At 40.5% G+C, this 13850-nt stretch overlaps 1 protein-coding gene across 5 annotated transcripts in view; it reads left to right on the plus strand.

Moving 5' to 3' along the window:
• Positions 1-3239: 3239 nt before the first annotated feature.
• The window catches only part of ADGRG6 (adhesion G protein-coupled receptor G6), a 154507-nt gene continuing 143896 nt past the window's right edge, over positions 3240-13850 (plus strand). For 3 of the 5 annotated variants that reach the window (XM_040238585.1, XM_040238587.1, XM_040238589.1), the window contains exons 1-2: positions 3241-3682; positions 11591-11691. In XM_040238585.1, the coding sequence (XP_040094519.1) occupies positions 3681-3682; positions 11591-11691 (103 nt within the window). In that variant the 5' untranslated portion in view covers positions 3241-3680. Of the gene's footprint in view, positions 3683-3845; positions 4116-11590; positions 11692-13850 lie in introns of those variants that run through there. The other 2 variants (XM_040238588.1, XM_040238586.1) reach the window with 2 other exon arrangements.

Genomic DNA, 13850 nt, shown 5'->3' on the forward strand with positions numbered 1-13850 from the left:
TCATGTAATTGTGCAGAAATATCAGCTTCCTTGGTGGCTCAAATGTAAAGAATCCACCTGCAGTGTAGGAGACCCAGGTTTGATCCCAGAGTAGGGAAGATCCCCTGGAGAAAGGAATGGCTACCCACTCCAGTATTCTTGCCTGGAGACTTCCATGGATAGAGGAGCCTGGTGGGCTATAGTCCATGGGACCCCACAGGGTTAGACAGGACTGAAAGACTAATACTTTGACTTACTATTAGTACATATGTTTATGAACATTTAACTTATAACAGCACATTAAATATGCCACTCCTATCTTCAAGATATATGTACGTTTGTTTCTGTTGTAATGGTTAATTTTATCTGTCCACTTGGCTAGGCCTTAGTGTTCAGATATTTTGTCAAACATTATTCTGGATGTCTCTGTGAAGATGACAGAGACAAAAGGTGACAGAGATGGTTTTTAGTTAATACTAACACTGAAATCAGAGAAGGCAAGGGCACCCCACTCCAGTACTCTTGCCTGGAAAATCCCACGGACAGAGGAGCCTGGTAGGCTGCAGTCCATGGGATCTCGAAGAGTCGGACATGACTGAGCGACTTCACTTTCACTTTTCACTTTCATGCATTGGAGAAAATGGCAACCCACTCCAGTGTTCTTGCCTGGAGAATCCCAGGGATGGGGGAACCTGGTGGGCTGCCATCTATGGGATCGCACAGAGTCGGACACGACTGAAGCGACTTAGCAGCAGCAACACTGAAATCACTGGGTTTTTAGTAAAGAACATTGTGGGTGGGCCTCCCACCCATAATATGTGTGAGCCTCATCCAATCACTTGAAGGCATGAATAGAAGAAAGACTGACCTTCTGCAAGAAGGAATTCTATCAGCAGACTGCCTTTGAACTTGACTGCAACTCTTTCCTGAGTCTCCAGCCTGCTGGCCTACCCTGAGAATTTTGGACTTCTACCTCATAGTCACGTTAAGTCAATTTCTTAGATCTCTCTATATACATATATACATCCCATTTCTCTGGAGAATTCTGATAAGTTTGGTATTTATATCTATTTCTTTGCCCATGTGTTTCCTGGTTCCTTTTAGCTTTAGAATTCTATGAGTAGAACAGTAGCTCTACAGTAGTAGCTGAATGAACTTGGAAGCAGATCCCTCCCCAGTCGAGCCTTCAGATAAGATCACAGCCTTAGCCAAAACCTTTGTTGTGGTCTCACGAGAGACATTACACTTAGCTCTTCTCAGATTCCTGAACCCGAGGACTGTGAAATAATAAATATGTTTGCTTTAATAATATTCTATGAATGGAACTTAAATTCCTTTGGAATAGTCTTGTGTAATAGAGGCTGATTTGAATTGCAAGGCCTGGGTCCTAGCCCCTGGTCACTTCGGTCTGGAGACCTGGGTCCTAGTTCCTGGTCACTGCCAGCTAGTTTATGCAGGTATCACATCTCTGGGTCTCATTTTCCTATCTGTGATAGGAGAGGACTGGACACTAGAACTCTAGTCTCCCTTAAGTACTACAATTCAATGTCCCTATTAGTCATATGGTTTATTCATCAAAAGAAATACTGATGAAAGTCACAAGAAGAACACACCCTGGATTTTTCAGGCCTCCAGACTTGGTGGCAGTGTTCCAGCGTCCTTTGTGCAGATAGCTGTCTGTGTTCAAGTCCTGTTCTACCTCTTCTTTTCCACCCCTACTAGTCTGTATCACTAGCCAATCAATGTCATGTACAGTTTTTGGCGCTTCTGCTTGTGGCCTGTGTGTGCATGCTCACAGTTCATGCTGGGCTCTGGATGCATACACAGCACTGGCATTTGGTTTTGCCTCCTGTATTTTCATGGATTAACTGGTGGTACCCAAGGGTGAGGGAACGTGTTTGCAAGTGTGAGTCCTTTTTTTCCCCTTCTCATTTCCAAGGGGGTGTGTCCAGATCCCTGTGCCAGGCAGCTACTTTATAGGAGGCCAGGCAGTGGACTTTTCCCATTGAGTAACTGGATTTGCATTTGCAAATCAATCCTGCTGAATATTAGGTGAACGTCTAGTCAGTCCCATGTTAATATCCTTTCTTTCTTTCTTTCTTTTTTTTGCATGACTTGTCCAGCCCTATCCCTGAATCCCAGTGAAGCAGCAGGAGGGGGCTGAAGAAGGAGGGTCCCAGGCCAGATTGTGGAGCAAGCAGTTTGTCACTTGTCCTGCCCAGTTTTCGCTTTCACTTAATCCCCCTGCAACCGCTCTCAGATCTCTCAGGCTGTTTCTGCCGCCTATTAGCTTCTTTCCAGAAGGGATTTGAACAATACAAACCAAAGGCAATGTCGAAGCTTTACCGTGTTACCACTCCTTAGGAGTACTTAGATATGTTTCAACAGAAGACAAAATTCTAAGCCAAAAGGATGGAATTACAAGTGTCAACAAATCAGTGGGAGAAGGCAGTAGTGTATTTCTGTGCTGGGCATAGGAATAGGGCGACTGTCGCAGGTTCCTCTTAAGGCTGGTCTTCATCCTTGGTTGGAGAAGGGCGCGCTGAGGGACTCTCAGCCCCTCTCTCCCAGCAGAGACTAAGAGATTTGGTGATGGTATGGGGTGGCTGGGTGCGCGCTGAGGACAGACGGCTCACCCTTCACCCTGATAATCATTAGAAAAAGAACAAAAGAAGCGAGGGGTAGGGGGAAGACATGAAAGAAAAGCGAGGGGAAGAGCAAAGAAACAAGGAGAAAGCAAGGCAATGGCGCGGGAACTTGGCGGCGGGGTTCCGCGCACTCGGGCTGCACCCCAGGGGGACAGGGAGGAGATGCCCCCATCCCCGCGGGCCTCCGAGCTGCTCCGGTCTCGCAGGGAGGGTCTCCTGGATTCACGGCGCCGGGCTTCGGGCGACCTCTGGGCCTGCCCCGCCCCCTCCCTCGCTGGGCAGCCGAGCCGGGCCGGGAGCCAGTCTCCCACCCACTCCGGCCCCAGCAACTCGCCCCTCGCTGCCCGCCTGGGGAGTTCCTCTCCCACCCCGCAGCCAGACTCTTCCCTCCAGCCCCGGGGCTGGGATCCTGGGTGGGGCGGCCGCGCCTCCGGGACGGCCCCCGCGGCGGATCAGCTAGGCTGGGGCGGCCCCAGGGCCGCGCGGGGCCCGGCCAGACGCCGCGGGGGCAGCCGCACCTGAGCCCCTGGTCCGGCACACTCGGCGCCGGAAGCGCAGGCGGGGTGGACAGGCCCCGGGAGCAACCCGAGCCCGCGGGGTGGGGTAGAGGGGGAGACTGGAGCCACAAAGCGGGTGACCACGTGCTGCCGCACGCCAGCGGACCCCTCCACCTACCCGCCCACCCAGTCACCCTGGGAGCCCCCGGGGCACCCCGAGCACCCAGCACCGGCTCCAAGGCGGACCCAGCCGCTTCCACGTTCTCGCCCTAACTTTCCTCCAACTTCTCCGTAAGGAGGAACCTGCCGCCCCGCCCGCCCCCTGTTGCGACGATCCGCACTTGAACTCCGCGGCGCCGACCTTCCACCTTGCGCCACCCGGGAGCTGCCCGGGAAACCCCGATGAACTCTCCAGAAAGAGGGTAAAGGAGGGTCCGGCCATCGCGCTCGGCCCAGGTTAGGGGCTTCATCGGGGGAACTCAGAGCCGCAGAGCCTGGTGAAGGTGGTGGAACATGACCGCGCGGCCCCTGGGGACCCCAGCGCAGTGATGCCAACATGTAAGTACCCCCCGCCTCCCTTTCGGCTCAGAATTCCTTCACACCTTTACCTGTGCCCCCTTCCCCTGCCCGCCCCCTAACTCCCGGTCCCCGACCCCACGGCTTTGTAAAGACTTAGCCGCACTGAGCACCGACAGAATAAACCGGTTTGTCTTCACTTCGCCCCCCGAGGCAATGAGGAGTGAGCTGCTGTTTTGCCAGGCGGAGCTGTGACATGTGTGTGCGGCTGGCTTTTTTTTTTTTTTTTTCCCCAGCCAGAGGTAAACCTCACGTTTGGGCGGCGTAAAGCATAATAAAAAGGGCAGGGCTTCAAGAATGGGGAAAACGTTTTCGATTCAAATGCACCAAGAAGTCACAGGCACGGTCGCTCCATCCAGGGGCCGGGCCCTGCCAAGAAGGCGCTCTCCTGGATCAGCACCTGGGGGCTTGGAAGGTACTAGTATGCGGAGAGAATGTTGACTTTACACATTGTCACTCTTGACTGTAGAAGTTATTCTTGGATCTTTGGGTTGTTTGAATGATTTTTTTTGTTTTTGTTTTTGTTTTTAAGCGCGCAGAAAAGGTTCTCCGTGTACTTTACAGATTAAGAAGTCCTGAAAGAAGATGCCATTTTACGTGATAGAATCTCTGAAGGGGCTTGTGTAGAAGCAGGAGTGGGGGGTGTAGGGCGATGACACGCTTAGAGAAACCTGATGTGTTTTGTTTCTATGGACTTGTCCTCCAAGTGGTGAGGTGCCTCAGGGAGACCGCGCTGAAGGGCCCCCAGCACCGCTTAGCTTAGCCTTCCAAAATGGAAAAAGGAAGGTTGTTCTCGAAAGACCCAGCTTATTTTTGTGGCCAACTCAGAAGTTACTTTTTCTTGTAACATATAATTTTCCCTCTGGTGTTTTGTTTAATCTTGGGCAGACATCTGGACAGACATTTAACTCCCTTCCACTGACTAATATACAAGAGTTTCTAGAAATTGATAAACACTCTCCTTCCCCCAACTTTTGGAGCCTTACTTATTTCCACTTAAATTTCCTCTTTCAATTTAATACCTGGGAAAAAACCTGCCCCTCAGGCCTGTCTTTTTCCATTCCTTGGACCTTCTGCCTTGCTCCCTCCAGCACACATTTTCAAAATAGGAAAAAGGGTTAGTGTCCAGAAACCTAGCCCTTGGCGGGTCTGTTCCTGGTAGTGAGCAGTATAATTAGAAAGGAACCACTTATTTTTATTAAGCTGCATGTGAAGTCATTCCACACCTGTGAGTTTGAAAGTTTCATTTGCCCAGTGGGATCAGCAAGGTATAACCTGAAAGAATTTATTTTGGGATGTGGCCAACAGCTTCATATAAGACTTATTCTTATATACAGGCAACACATTTTGAATGAATGTGAGTTTGTTTTAAGCTTCAGTTTTTCCTGAAAATACATAGTAAGAGTTTTAATAGCAGATGTTTGTCTGGCTTTCCATAAGCTTTCCTAGGTGATTTGGACCTTATGGGGAAAAATTACATTATACATGAAAAAAAATATAAATACCAGGTTTTAAAAGATGTGAAACTGATCAAGTAATGTTAAAATTTCCTGGTTATGAAATTATATAGTCCATTTGAATTCTATATGATTTTAAAAATCTTAATGTTATTATACAGTAAAAGCATGGATATTTAATCACAAAATTATTACTCTGATTCAAGTTTCTTTATTGAGCTATTTTGACAGAATGTTTTTCCATTTCTCGTGAGATTGCAACTTTTTCTTTTTATAATTCATATGGAATGGTTTAAGATTATCTGATTCTTTTTAGATATCAGTATATTAGGATATATAGAAATAATACCAACCTTTCCAAGGTAAATATTCTTACTATCTCATTGAAAATGTAATTATCATTTAAATTTTTAATTTTGATAGATTCAAATACACAAATTGTTTGAATATGTTTTCTGCCTACTCTTGTGGATAAGAGTGTTTATATATTAGTACACTCAAGTTCTGCAATTAGAGACTTTACAAATATACTTTGGAGTTGTAATGACTGCATAATTTTAAATTTTAGTAGATTTAGCAAGACTTGCATTAATTGGTCTCAAGCTGCATGAAGCCACTGTTCCATTTATGGCTTATATAAATTACATGACATTGTGCTTTTCCAGTGTGAATGGTGAATGAGGCTATTGTCTCTTGGCTTATGGGAAATATTAGAAGCTTGTAGTTTTACTGCCCAAGTGGACACGTCACTCTGATTTCTGGAAATAATGATCTGAAAGAGAATCAGTTTACATATTAAAAATAAACTGACAGCTACTTCCTTAAACCTGACCGTTTTTCTGACTGCCCATGTCTTAACAAGGGTTTACATTTCTAATGTGATGATCAAAAGTTTCTAGAGACCATTTAGACTTTAGACTAAATCAAAAAAGACTTTGTTCAGTGTGTGTGGCATGCTTGGGCAAAAATTGCATCTTTCCACTTCGTTTCTAATTGGATGACATTAGAACATTATCTGCATTGGACGACGTGAAGAAGCACAGCAAGTGACTGGGGCTATAAACATTTAAAGGCCATTTCAGTCATAACTAAAAATGCCAATAAAAATTGAGTGCACTACCTGAGTGTCATCTTACTCTCCCTTATTAACATTACTCAGGATGGAATTACTTGGAATGCCTTAAGGAAGACTTCAATATTGCTGTATTGAAAACATTTACAACAAATATGACCAAGGCTTAACATATTTAGTATAGAATTGGTTAAAAAAAATTACTAGAAAAGAAAATGTTTATAATGGAAAATTAACTATATAAATCATTCAATATGCCAATCCAAATAAAGGAAATCCAAATGAGACATGTTTTCTATCAAACTGGCAATGATTAAAGCAATATTACCCAGTAGTGATGAGAGGCTCATTAGATAAACACTGATACTCTTCATTGTAAAACTGTACATATGTATTTTCCTCTATTTAGAAATAATTTTAAACCTCCAGGGAAGTTGCAAAAATAACATGAAGAACAGCTGTATACTCTTGACACAGAATCACTTATTGTAAATATTTGCCCCATTTGTTTTATCATTTTTCTTATCTTCTCCTTTCCACTGTCTGTAGACACACACACACACACACACACACACACTCTTTTTTCCCTGAATCATCTGAAAGTAACTTAACATTTATTGGGGCTTCAGGATTTATTTAATTGAAATTTTTGTTGAAGTATTTGTTGATTCACATGCAGTTTTAAAAAATAATACAGAGACAGCCCAGGTACTCTTTACCCAGTTCCTCCCAATGCTGATATTTTGCAAAACTAGAGTACAATATCACAACCAGGATAATGATACAATACACCTCTCTTTTTCAGATTTTCCCAGTTTCATGTGTTTGTGTGAAGGTGTGTGTATTTCTCATGATTGCTTAATTTCATCTATGTAAAGCCAGTTATGTATATTATAGCTCAAGTAAGGGGCAAGATTTGTACAGATTTCAAGAATTATAAACCTTTATGCTTTTTTAAAGTGAGGAGTGAACCCAACTTAATAAAAGAACTTACTTTAAGTAATATAATAGCACTTCATTATTTAGGCTCAAGAACATGATCTTTAACCAGAAGATGAAACAAAATTATAAGCAGGCTTAAATAAACCAAATTACCATGCTTTTTACTCTGGAAGAATTAAGGCATTCTCTGTGCTACTCCTCATGTCCCTTCCTGAAAAGATTTGCCATAGAAATACAGTTGGGATATAGAGAAAGAAGTTAATTCTGACTATTGCTAATATTAAGAAAATTAGTACCACGTTAATTTCTCCACCAATTTCAAAATCTCTTCACTATTTTCTTTAATTGTGATTTTTTTAGAGGAGTCAGTAGGAGTAAAGAGATATAAGACAGTAGGTTTTTAAAAATAATTTATTTTTAATTGGAGGATAATTGCTTTACAATGTGGTGTTGGTTTCTGCCTTACAACAATGTGAATCAACAATAAGTATTCATATATCCCCTCCTCTTGACCCTCCCTCACCCCTCCACCCCATTCCACCCCTCTAAGTCATCACAGAACACTGGGCAGGTTTTTTAGATTATTTCAGCGATGCGTTTGGATTAAATGGTATCTATATTCCTATAAAAGGGCTGAGTTCTAAAACTTTCTGATGCAAGATTTAAGTATGTTGCATCTTGCAGTCTATATACTTTGAAGAGTGAGTTTCCAATAAAGTTAGCTTGGTTCTCAAAAAGGACCATTGAGTTGGAAGCCAGGTGACCCAGGAGGTCTTTTTGATTTTGCTATCACTGATTATGTGATCATGGGCAAGTAGCTTAAACATCATAGTTTTTTCATTTGTGAAATGATGGGTTTTGTTCCATAACTTTTGGATTCTTTTCAGGTTATAGAAGTCTATGACTCTCTTTTACTTAAAAAGTATTCCTGTTCTCTTCAACAGAACGCTGAGACCACAACTGGAGTGATACAAAATTATACTGTGTTTTTTGTAGTTCCTGTTTAGAACCTTAGTAACCCTGTTCAGGATTTTCCATTCTTGTGAGAAAGTTGTTTAAATCCCAGGGATGTGTCTTTGCTAAGTGATCCCTTGAGAAGACAGACAGTGCTTTCCTGCCTCTGTTCTATTCTTAATTTATTTGTTTCTGTTCTTCAGTAAACAGTTAAGTGGATGAAAGTTGGCGTGTCATATGGTTTATGTTGGTTACAAGTGCTTGCCCTGTCCTGAGTTCCTTTGCTGTACAACATGATGGAGTCCTGAGAACTGGAATGCATTAAGCTCTTGGTTGCCATTTGCAGCTCTTGTCTAATAGGATTGTACGCAACTTTTGTAAAATAGCTTCAGGAGAGAATATGGAACTCCTAAGTGTCAGCACCTTTTATAGCAAAAGAAAGTTGCATGAGCACGTGAAATAGACACCATGAAATTGAGTGTCATCAAACTAATGAATGTCATTCCCTGAGTATTGTTTAGAAGACATGGGAACATAAGAGAAGGGAATATTCACTAATAGTGTCCTGATGCTGATAAAGGAAGATTGTCATGTGCCACAAAGATTGAGAAACTTCAGTTCTCCTGGGCTAATATTCCTTCTGTTAATGTCTATGAGGCTACCATCCAGGCTTCATTGGTTTGCCTGTTTGTTTCTCTGGGCCTCAGTTTCCTCCTCCATAAAACGAGGAGGTTAGGCTTTATCTCTGCCTTCCAGCTCTAAATTTCTTTTAATATATGATTGTTCTTTAGTCTCAGAAGTACACTCTTCCACGCTCAGCATGAATGGGAAACATCTCATAAATCCAGCATCAATGGGAAATGGGCCCTTCTTCCAAATAAGTGAACTTTCCATGCAACAAAGGTTTACTGGCCACCCTTTTCAAAACCCTCGTTAAGTTCTATGCAATGTTAATCTAGTTCTTTCTGTAATAGTCTATTTACAGAAGAGAAAATAGGTTCAGAATTTAAAGTACTTGCCCCCTCAAAACACACAGTAGATAGAGGTACCAGGATGTAACTCTGTGCTATTCCAGAGTTCACATCCATTATCATTTTGTTATTATTAATGACTCACTGGAATTTCCCAAGTGGCACACTGGTAAAGAATCCACCTGCCAATGCAGGAGATGCAAGAGACGTGGGTTGGATCCCTGGGTTGCAAAGATCCCCTGGAAAAGGAATTGGCAGGCCATTCCAGCATTCTTGCCTGGAAATCCCCATGGACAGAGGAAGCTGACGGACTATAGTCTAGGGGGTCACCAAGAGTTGGACACAACTGAGCAACTGAGCACGGTGAATGACTCACTAGAACATCTTGCTTCTCATGTAAGCAGTAACACTGCTTTTAATTTCAAATATTTTGGATGGATGTATTTGAAAATATACCTCCCATTCAAAAATACTTTTTAAATTAATATTTTAAAATTTTTATTGGTACAGTTGACTTACAATGTTGTGCAAAAGTACTATGTAGCCTTTTTCTTGTGTAGAGTTGGTTTCTGCTAAGAGCTGTGTGATGCTGGGGATTCTAGTTTGGTGAATATAAAATAACATGAACAAAATCAGATACTATTTTAAATATCTTCTTTAACGACATACTTGAATAGTCTATTTCATCTCTGTTCCAAGTAGATCCCAGAAATAGCTACAAAGTCAATAGATTGGTGTTGGTTTATAATACTGATCCTATTGTCTGTTCTTGGTAAAGTCCTTTTTTTTCTTACTTCACTGTTGACAGAATAACCACATTTGTATTAGAATGCTCAGGATGATAGTAACAATAAAAATAGCTAATATTATTGAACACTTGGGTTTCCCTGGTGGCTCAGCAGTAAAGAATCTGCCTGCCAGTGTAGGAGACCCAGGTTTGATCCCTGGGTTGGGAAGATCCCCTGGAGAAGTGAATGGCTACCCACTCCGGTATTCTTGCCTTGGAAATCCCATGGACAGAGGAGCCTGCCGGGCTACAGTCCAGGGGGTCACAAAAGACTCGGACACGTCTTAGTGACTAAACAACAACAACAACACTGAGCGCTTGCTGAATGTTAGACACATTTCTTAAAAGACATGATTTGATTTAATCATCCACCAGCACCATGGACTAGATTGTATTGATGTTCCTATTTTACAGGTGAAAACTAGGAGGAACAAGGTGGTCAAGTCAATTTTCCAAGGATTACCTAGTTCATCAGTAGCAAACTCAGGTCTGTCTGACTCCAGAGCTTATTCTCTTTGCTACTTAAGTAGTCTCTACTTAACAGTCTCTCAGATAAGTTAGAAGGGCAGGCTTGAGACAAGTGCAAGAATCAGTTTAATGTCTGATTTTTATTATTCAAGTATTTCTGTTACCACTTTCTGGTTTTCTATTTATTATACATTTTTTCCAGATAAGCAATCTTCAGGTAAAGAAGTATTTTATTGTGACTCCAAAGCATTGTTTTAGTTGCTCCTCTTTTAGAAATAAAATGATTCTCAATTATCACTTACAATGAAAATAACTCTGGGGATTTTAAGATCTGGAGGTTTCTTTCTGCCACTCAACTTTCTTCCTGCTTCATGACTCTCCTGCTCACCAGTTCATTCACGGTTCCTTTTGTGACTGCCTTTCACACCCACTGCCCCCTTCTGTGGTCTGCCTCTTTTGATAGGGCTACGTCAATGGAAGGTAGCATGCCACTGTCTTCAGCCAAGATAATATGGATGTTCCCATCTAAATCATTAAGCATAATTTTGAGTTTAGAGGTACGACTATTGTACAGACAATTGAGCGTCTTCAAAGCACCACCCCTCCATTTAATGTCATTTATTAGTTTCTTCAATACTTGGTATTTACTAGCCATTTAAAAACATTGATAACTATTAATATATATAATTTTAGAACTAACATTAGTACTAATTAAGTTAAGCTTCAGTACTTAATTTTAGAGGAAAGAAGAAAGTCTGGGCACTTTGATTTTAATATTTCCACTTGTAAAGCAGCAGATATTATAAAATGAAAACATTTCCTTAGAGGTTAAATTTCTGGGAGATTATAGAAGAGGTTGATAAAAGCATCTTCTTGGTACTCAGATGGGCATGTAACTGATGATGCTGAAGATTGATGCTAAAATTGTTTTTTTTTAAATAAGTGATTTTTTTCCTTTGAATTATCAGAATACTTCCCCATCTTTTTGCAAGAATCATCCATTATATACCTCTGATAAGGAAGTTGTCACCAAGTAGCAAATAAAATGCATGGGTTTTTTCTTTTACCTAATTAGCTTAAAGGGGAATCCTTAGTTTATCATCTTCAAGGTTTCTTTTCTTATTTGGAAGCAAGGTGGGAAAAGGTTCTTTTTCAGTCCCTGCTAGAAACCTATAACCTTTTCTGACTGAATGCTTTACTAAGCCTAAGTGTCCTGATTGTTGCTTTTTTTCATGGCAGGATGTGTCACTCAGACGGAATGTGGAGCTGTCGTTGGAAATGGAAGCCAAGTTCTCTTTTGTTATTATTTGCTTTGTGTCTTGTGTATGTTCCTCTCTCAGGTAAGTAAGACTTTTTCTTTCAAACTCTGTATTTAATAATGATGACATTGCCTTCAGTGTAAGTATGCCTTTTATTTGTTGACTTTTTCTGTCCTTACAGCTTTAGGGGCCTCTCATTCCACCTGAATTATGTGTGAATTCTATTACTTTGATTATTGTTTTATTTTCCTTGATCTTCGCTACATTTCTTTTAGTTTTATTTATCTAGCCCATTTTGAATGATAAGATAGCCACATACCTGACATTAAAAGTGTGCTAGCAGTTTCCTACGACTGAATAAATATATAGCACTTAACTCTCTATTTTCAAGTTTTCATTCAGTTGTTAACCAAAAGTAGAGACTTTGTTATTATTCTGATTTTGTTGCCATGTATGAGACAGGAATTTGGAATTAAGTTTTTAGACCATGAAGTAGTCACCTTAAAATGATGTGACGAAGTTTATTTTAATTACAGTACTTTTGGAATGAAGATATTTAATGTTTGAAATGAGTACAATTTTTTTCTCAACTTTGCAACAAGGCCTTTTTAGCTGTTATTGAAAGCCAAATTTTCTACAAACAGCTAGTTATGTGAATGAGCCAATAGAAACCTGAATGTTAATAATCTTTAAAAATCACCTGATTTTGTTGCTTGAGCAAACTGAATTTCTCTTGTGCCCATTTTGTTTTGCCTTTTTTTTTTTACAGCTATATTTATTCAGTTTATTATATTTTCCTTTAGAATGAAATCATTACTCATGAAGTCTTATATACTGATTACTTGGAATTTACTCAAGATTTCATATGTTCCATATTTATAAATACCTGTATGTTATTGTAAATAATACATGTAACAAATCATGGAAATAGATTGCTAAAATTGCTTATTCATAGATCAAGATATTCAACTGGAGTATTTAATATATAAATACTTTTTTCCCAAGCCATCAAGTATTTTAAGAGTTTCAGCTACTTAGTTGGAAAATCCCTGGTACTTAATGTTTAATGGCTTCAAAACAGAACTTTGAGTGGTTTTTTTTTGGTATATTTGTTTCAATTTCATTAGAAGTCTATTTTTTTGTTACTTCAATTATCAGAAAGAAGAAGTACCCTTGTAAAGAGATCTGAAAATTGTATATTTGTTGGGTTTTATCATATATAGTTGAACTATTTCTTGACTTTCAAAAGTGCTTCTCCAAGAGTCAATTACATGATGTAAGATGAATTAGGAGATTAAAATTAGTTGAGGTCTATTTACTTTCATTTTGTTAGGTCATGGCATTTGCAAATTTTCAAGGTTTCTTCAAAAATTAAATTGGGACTTTTTATTTTAGATGTCAGTATGTTGATTGATATGTGCACATTCACTATTTTTATTGTGTGAATAAATTACCTGAAACCCATGTTTTTAGACTAAACAAATAAGGTCAACTGAGCTGAGACTAGGGTGGGGCAGGGGGAGCAGCTGGGATGTAAAATTTCCAGAGGCTGTCATTCTCAAGGGTATGGGAATCAGAGTATTTAAATGTATTTTCAAGTTACTGTCTGACACAAGAAATCTTTTGAAGGAATTTCTCTTATTACTCCACATGGTGTGTGTATCACCTAAGGCTTTGTGACAGACAGTTACCTGTGTTTACTCATGAAGCCAGCATATTTTGTATCTATATGTCTTACACATGACTCACTTAAAATGCTACCGCCTTCCACATGAATAGCTGAACTTACAGAAGTACTTTAGGGGCTATTACTGGCATTTTTATATAAAATTTTTGCCTTAACTCAGTAGAGGGTTCATGAAAATAATGCACATTAAAACTTCACTATCAATATATATAATTTTCAGAGTCCTATCTTTAAATCATGGTGTAATATCGCTATATTTTTAAAGACCATCTGGTGCTTAACTGTGATTTTTGTCTCTGTATAGGAACTCTGACTTTTTTCACTTCTATGGATGACCCCTGGATGATCTCATTGGATCCAGTGGTTTTAAGTGGCATCTTGATGCCAGTATCTCCTCAGTACTTATCTTTGGCCAGAGCCCCTTTCTGGACCCTGGAGTTACCTCTTGGATTGCCTGTCCTCAGACACTTGGATGTATAATAGGCCTCAAACTTCACATGTGTGAACAAGTGTCTTGATTCCTACCTCCTATCCCCAAATCTGCTTCACTCTC

This window comes from Oryx dammah, unplaced genomic scaffold (genome assembly GCF_014754425.2).
Source record: "Oryx dammah isolate SB20612 unplaced genomic scaffold, SCBI_Odam_1.1 HiC_scaffold_4, whole genome shotgun sequence".
In the NCBI taxonomy this organism is placed as follows: domain Eukaryota; kingdom Metazoa; phylum Chordata; class Mammalia; order Artiodactyla; family Bovidae; genus Oryx; species Oryx dammah.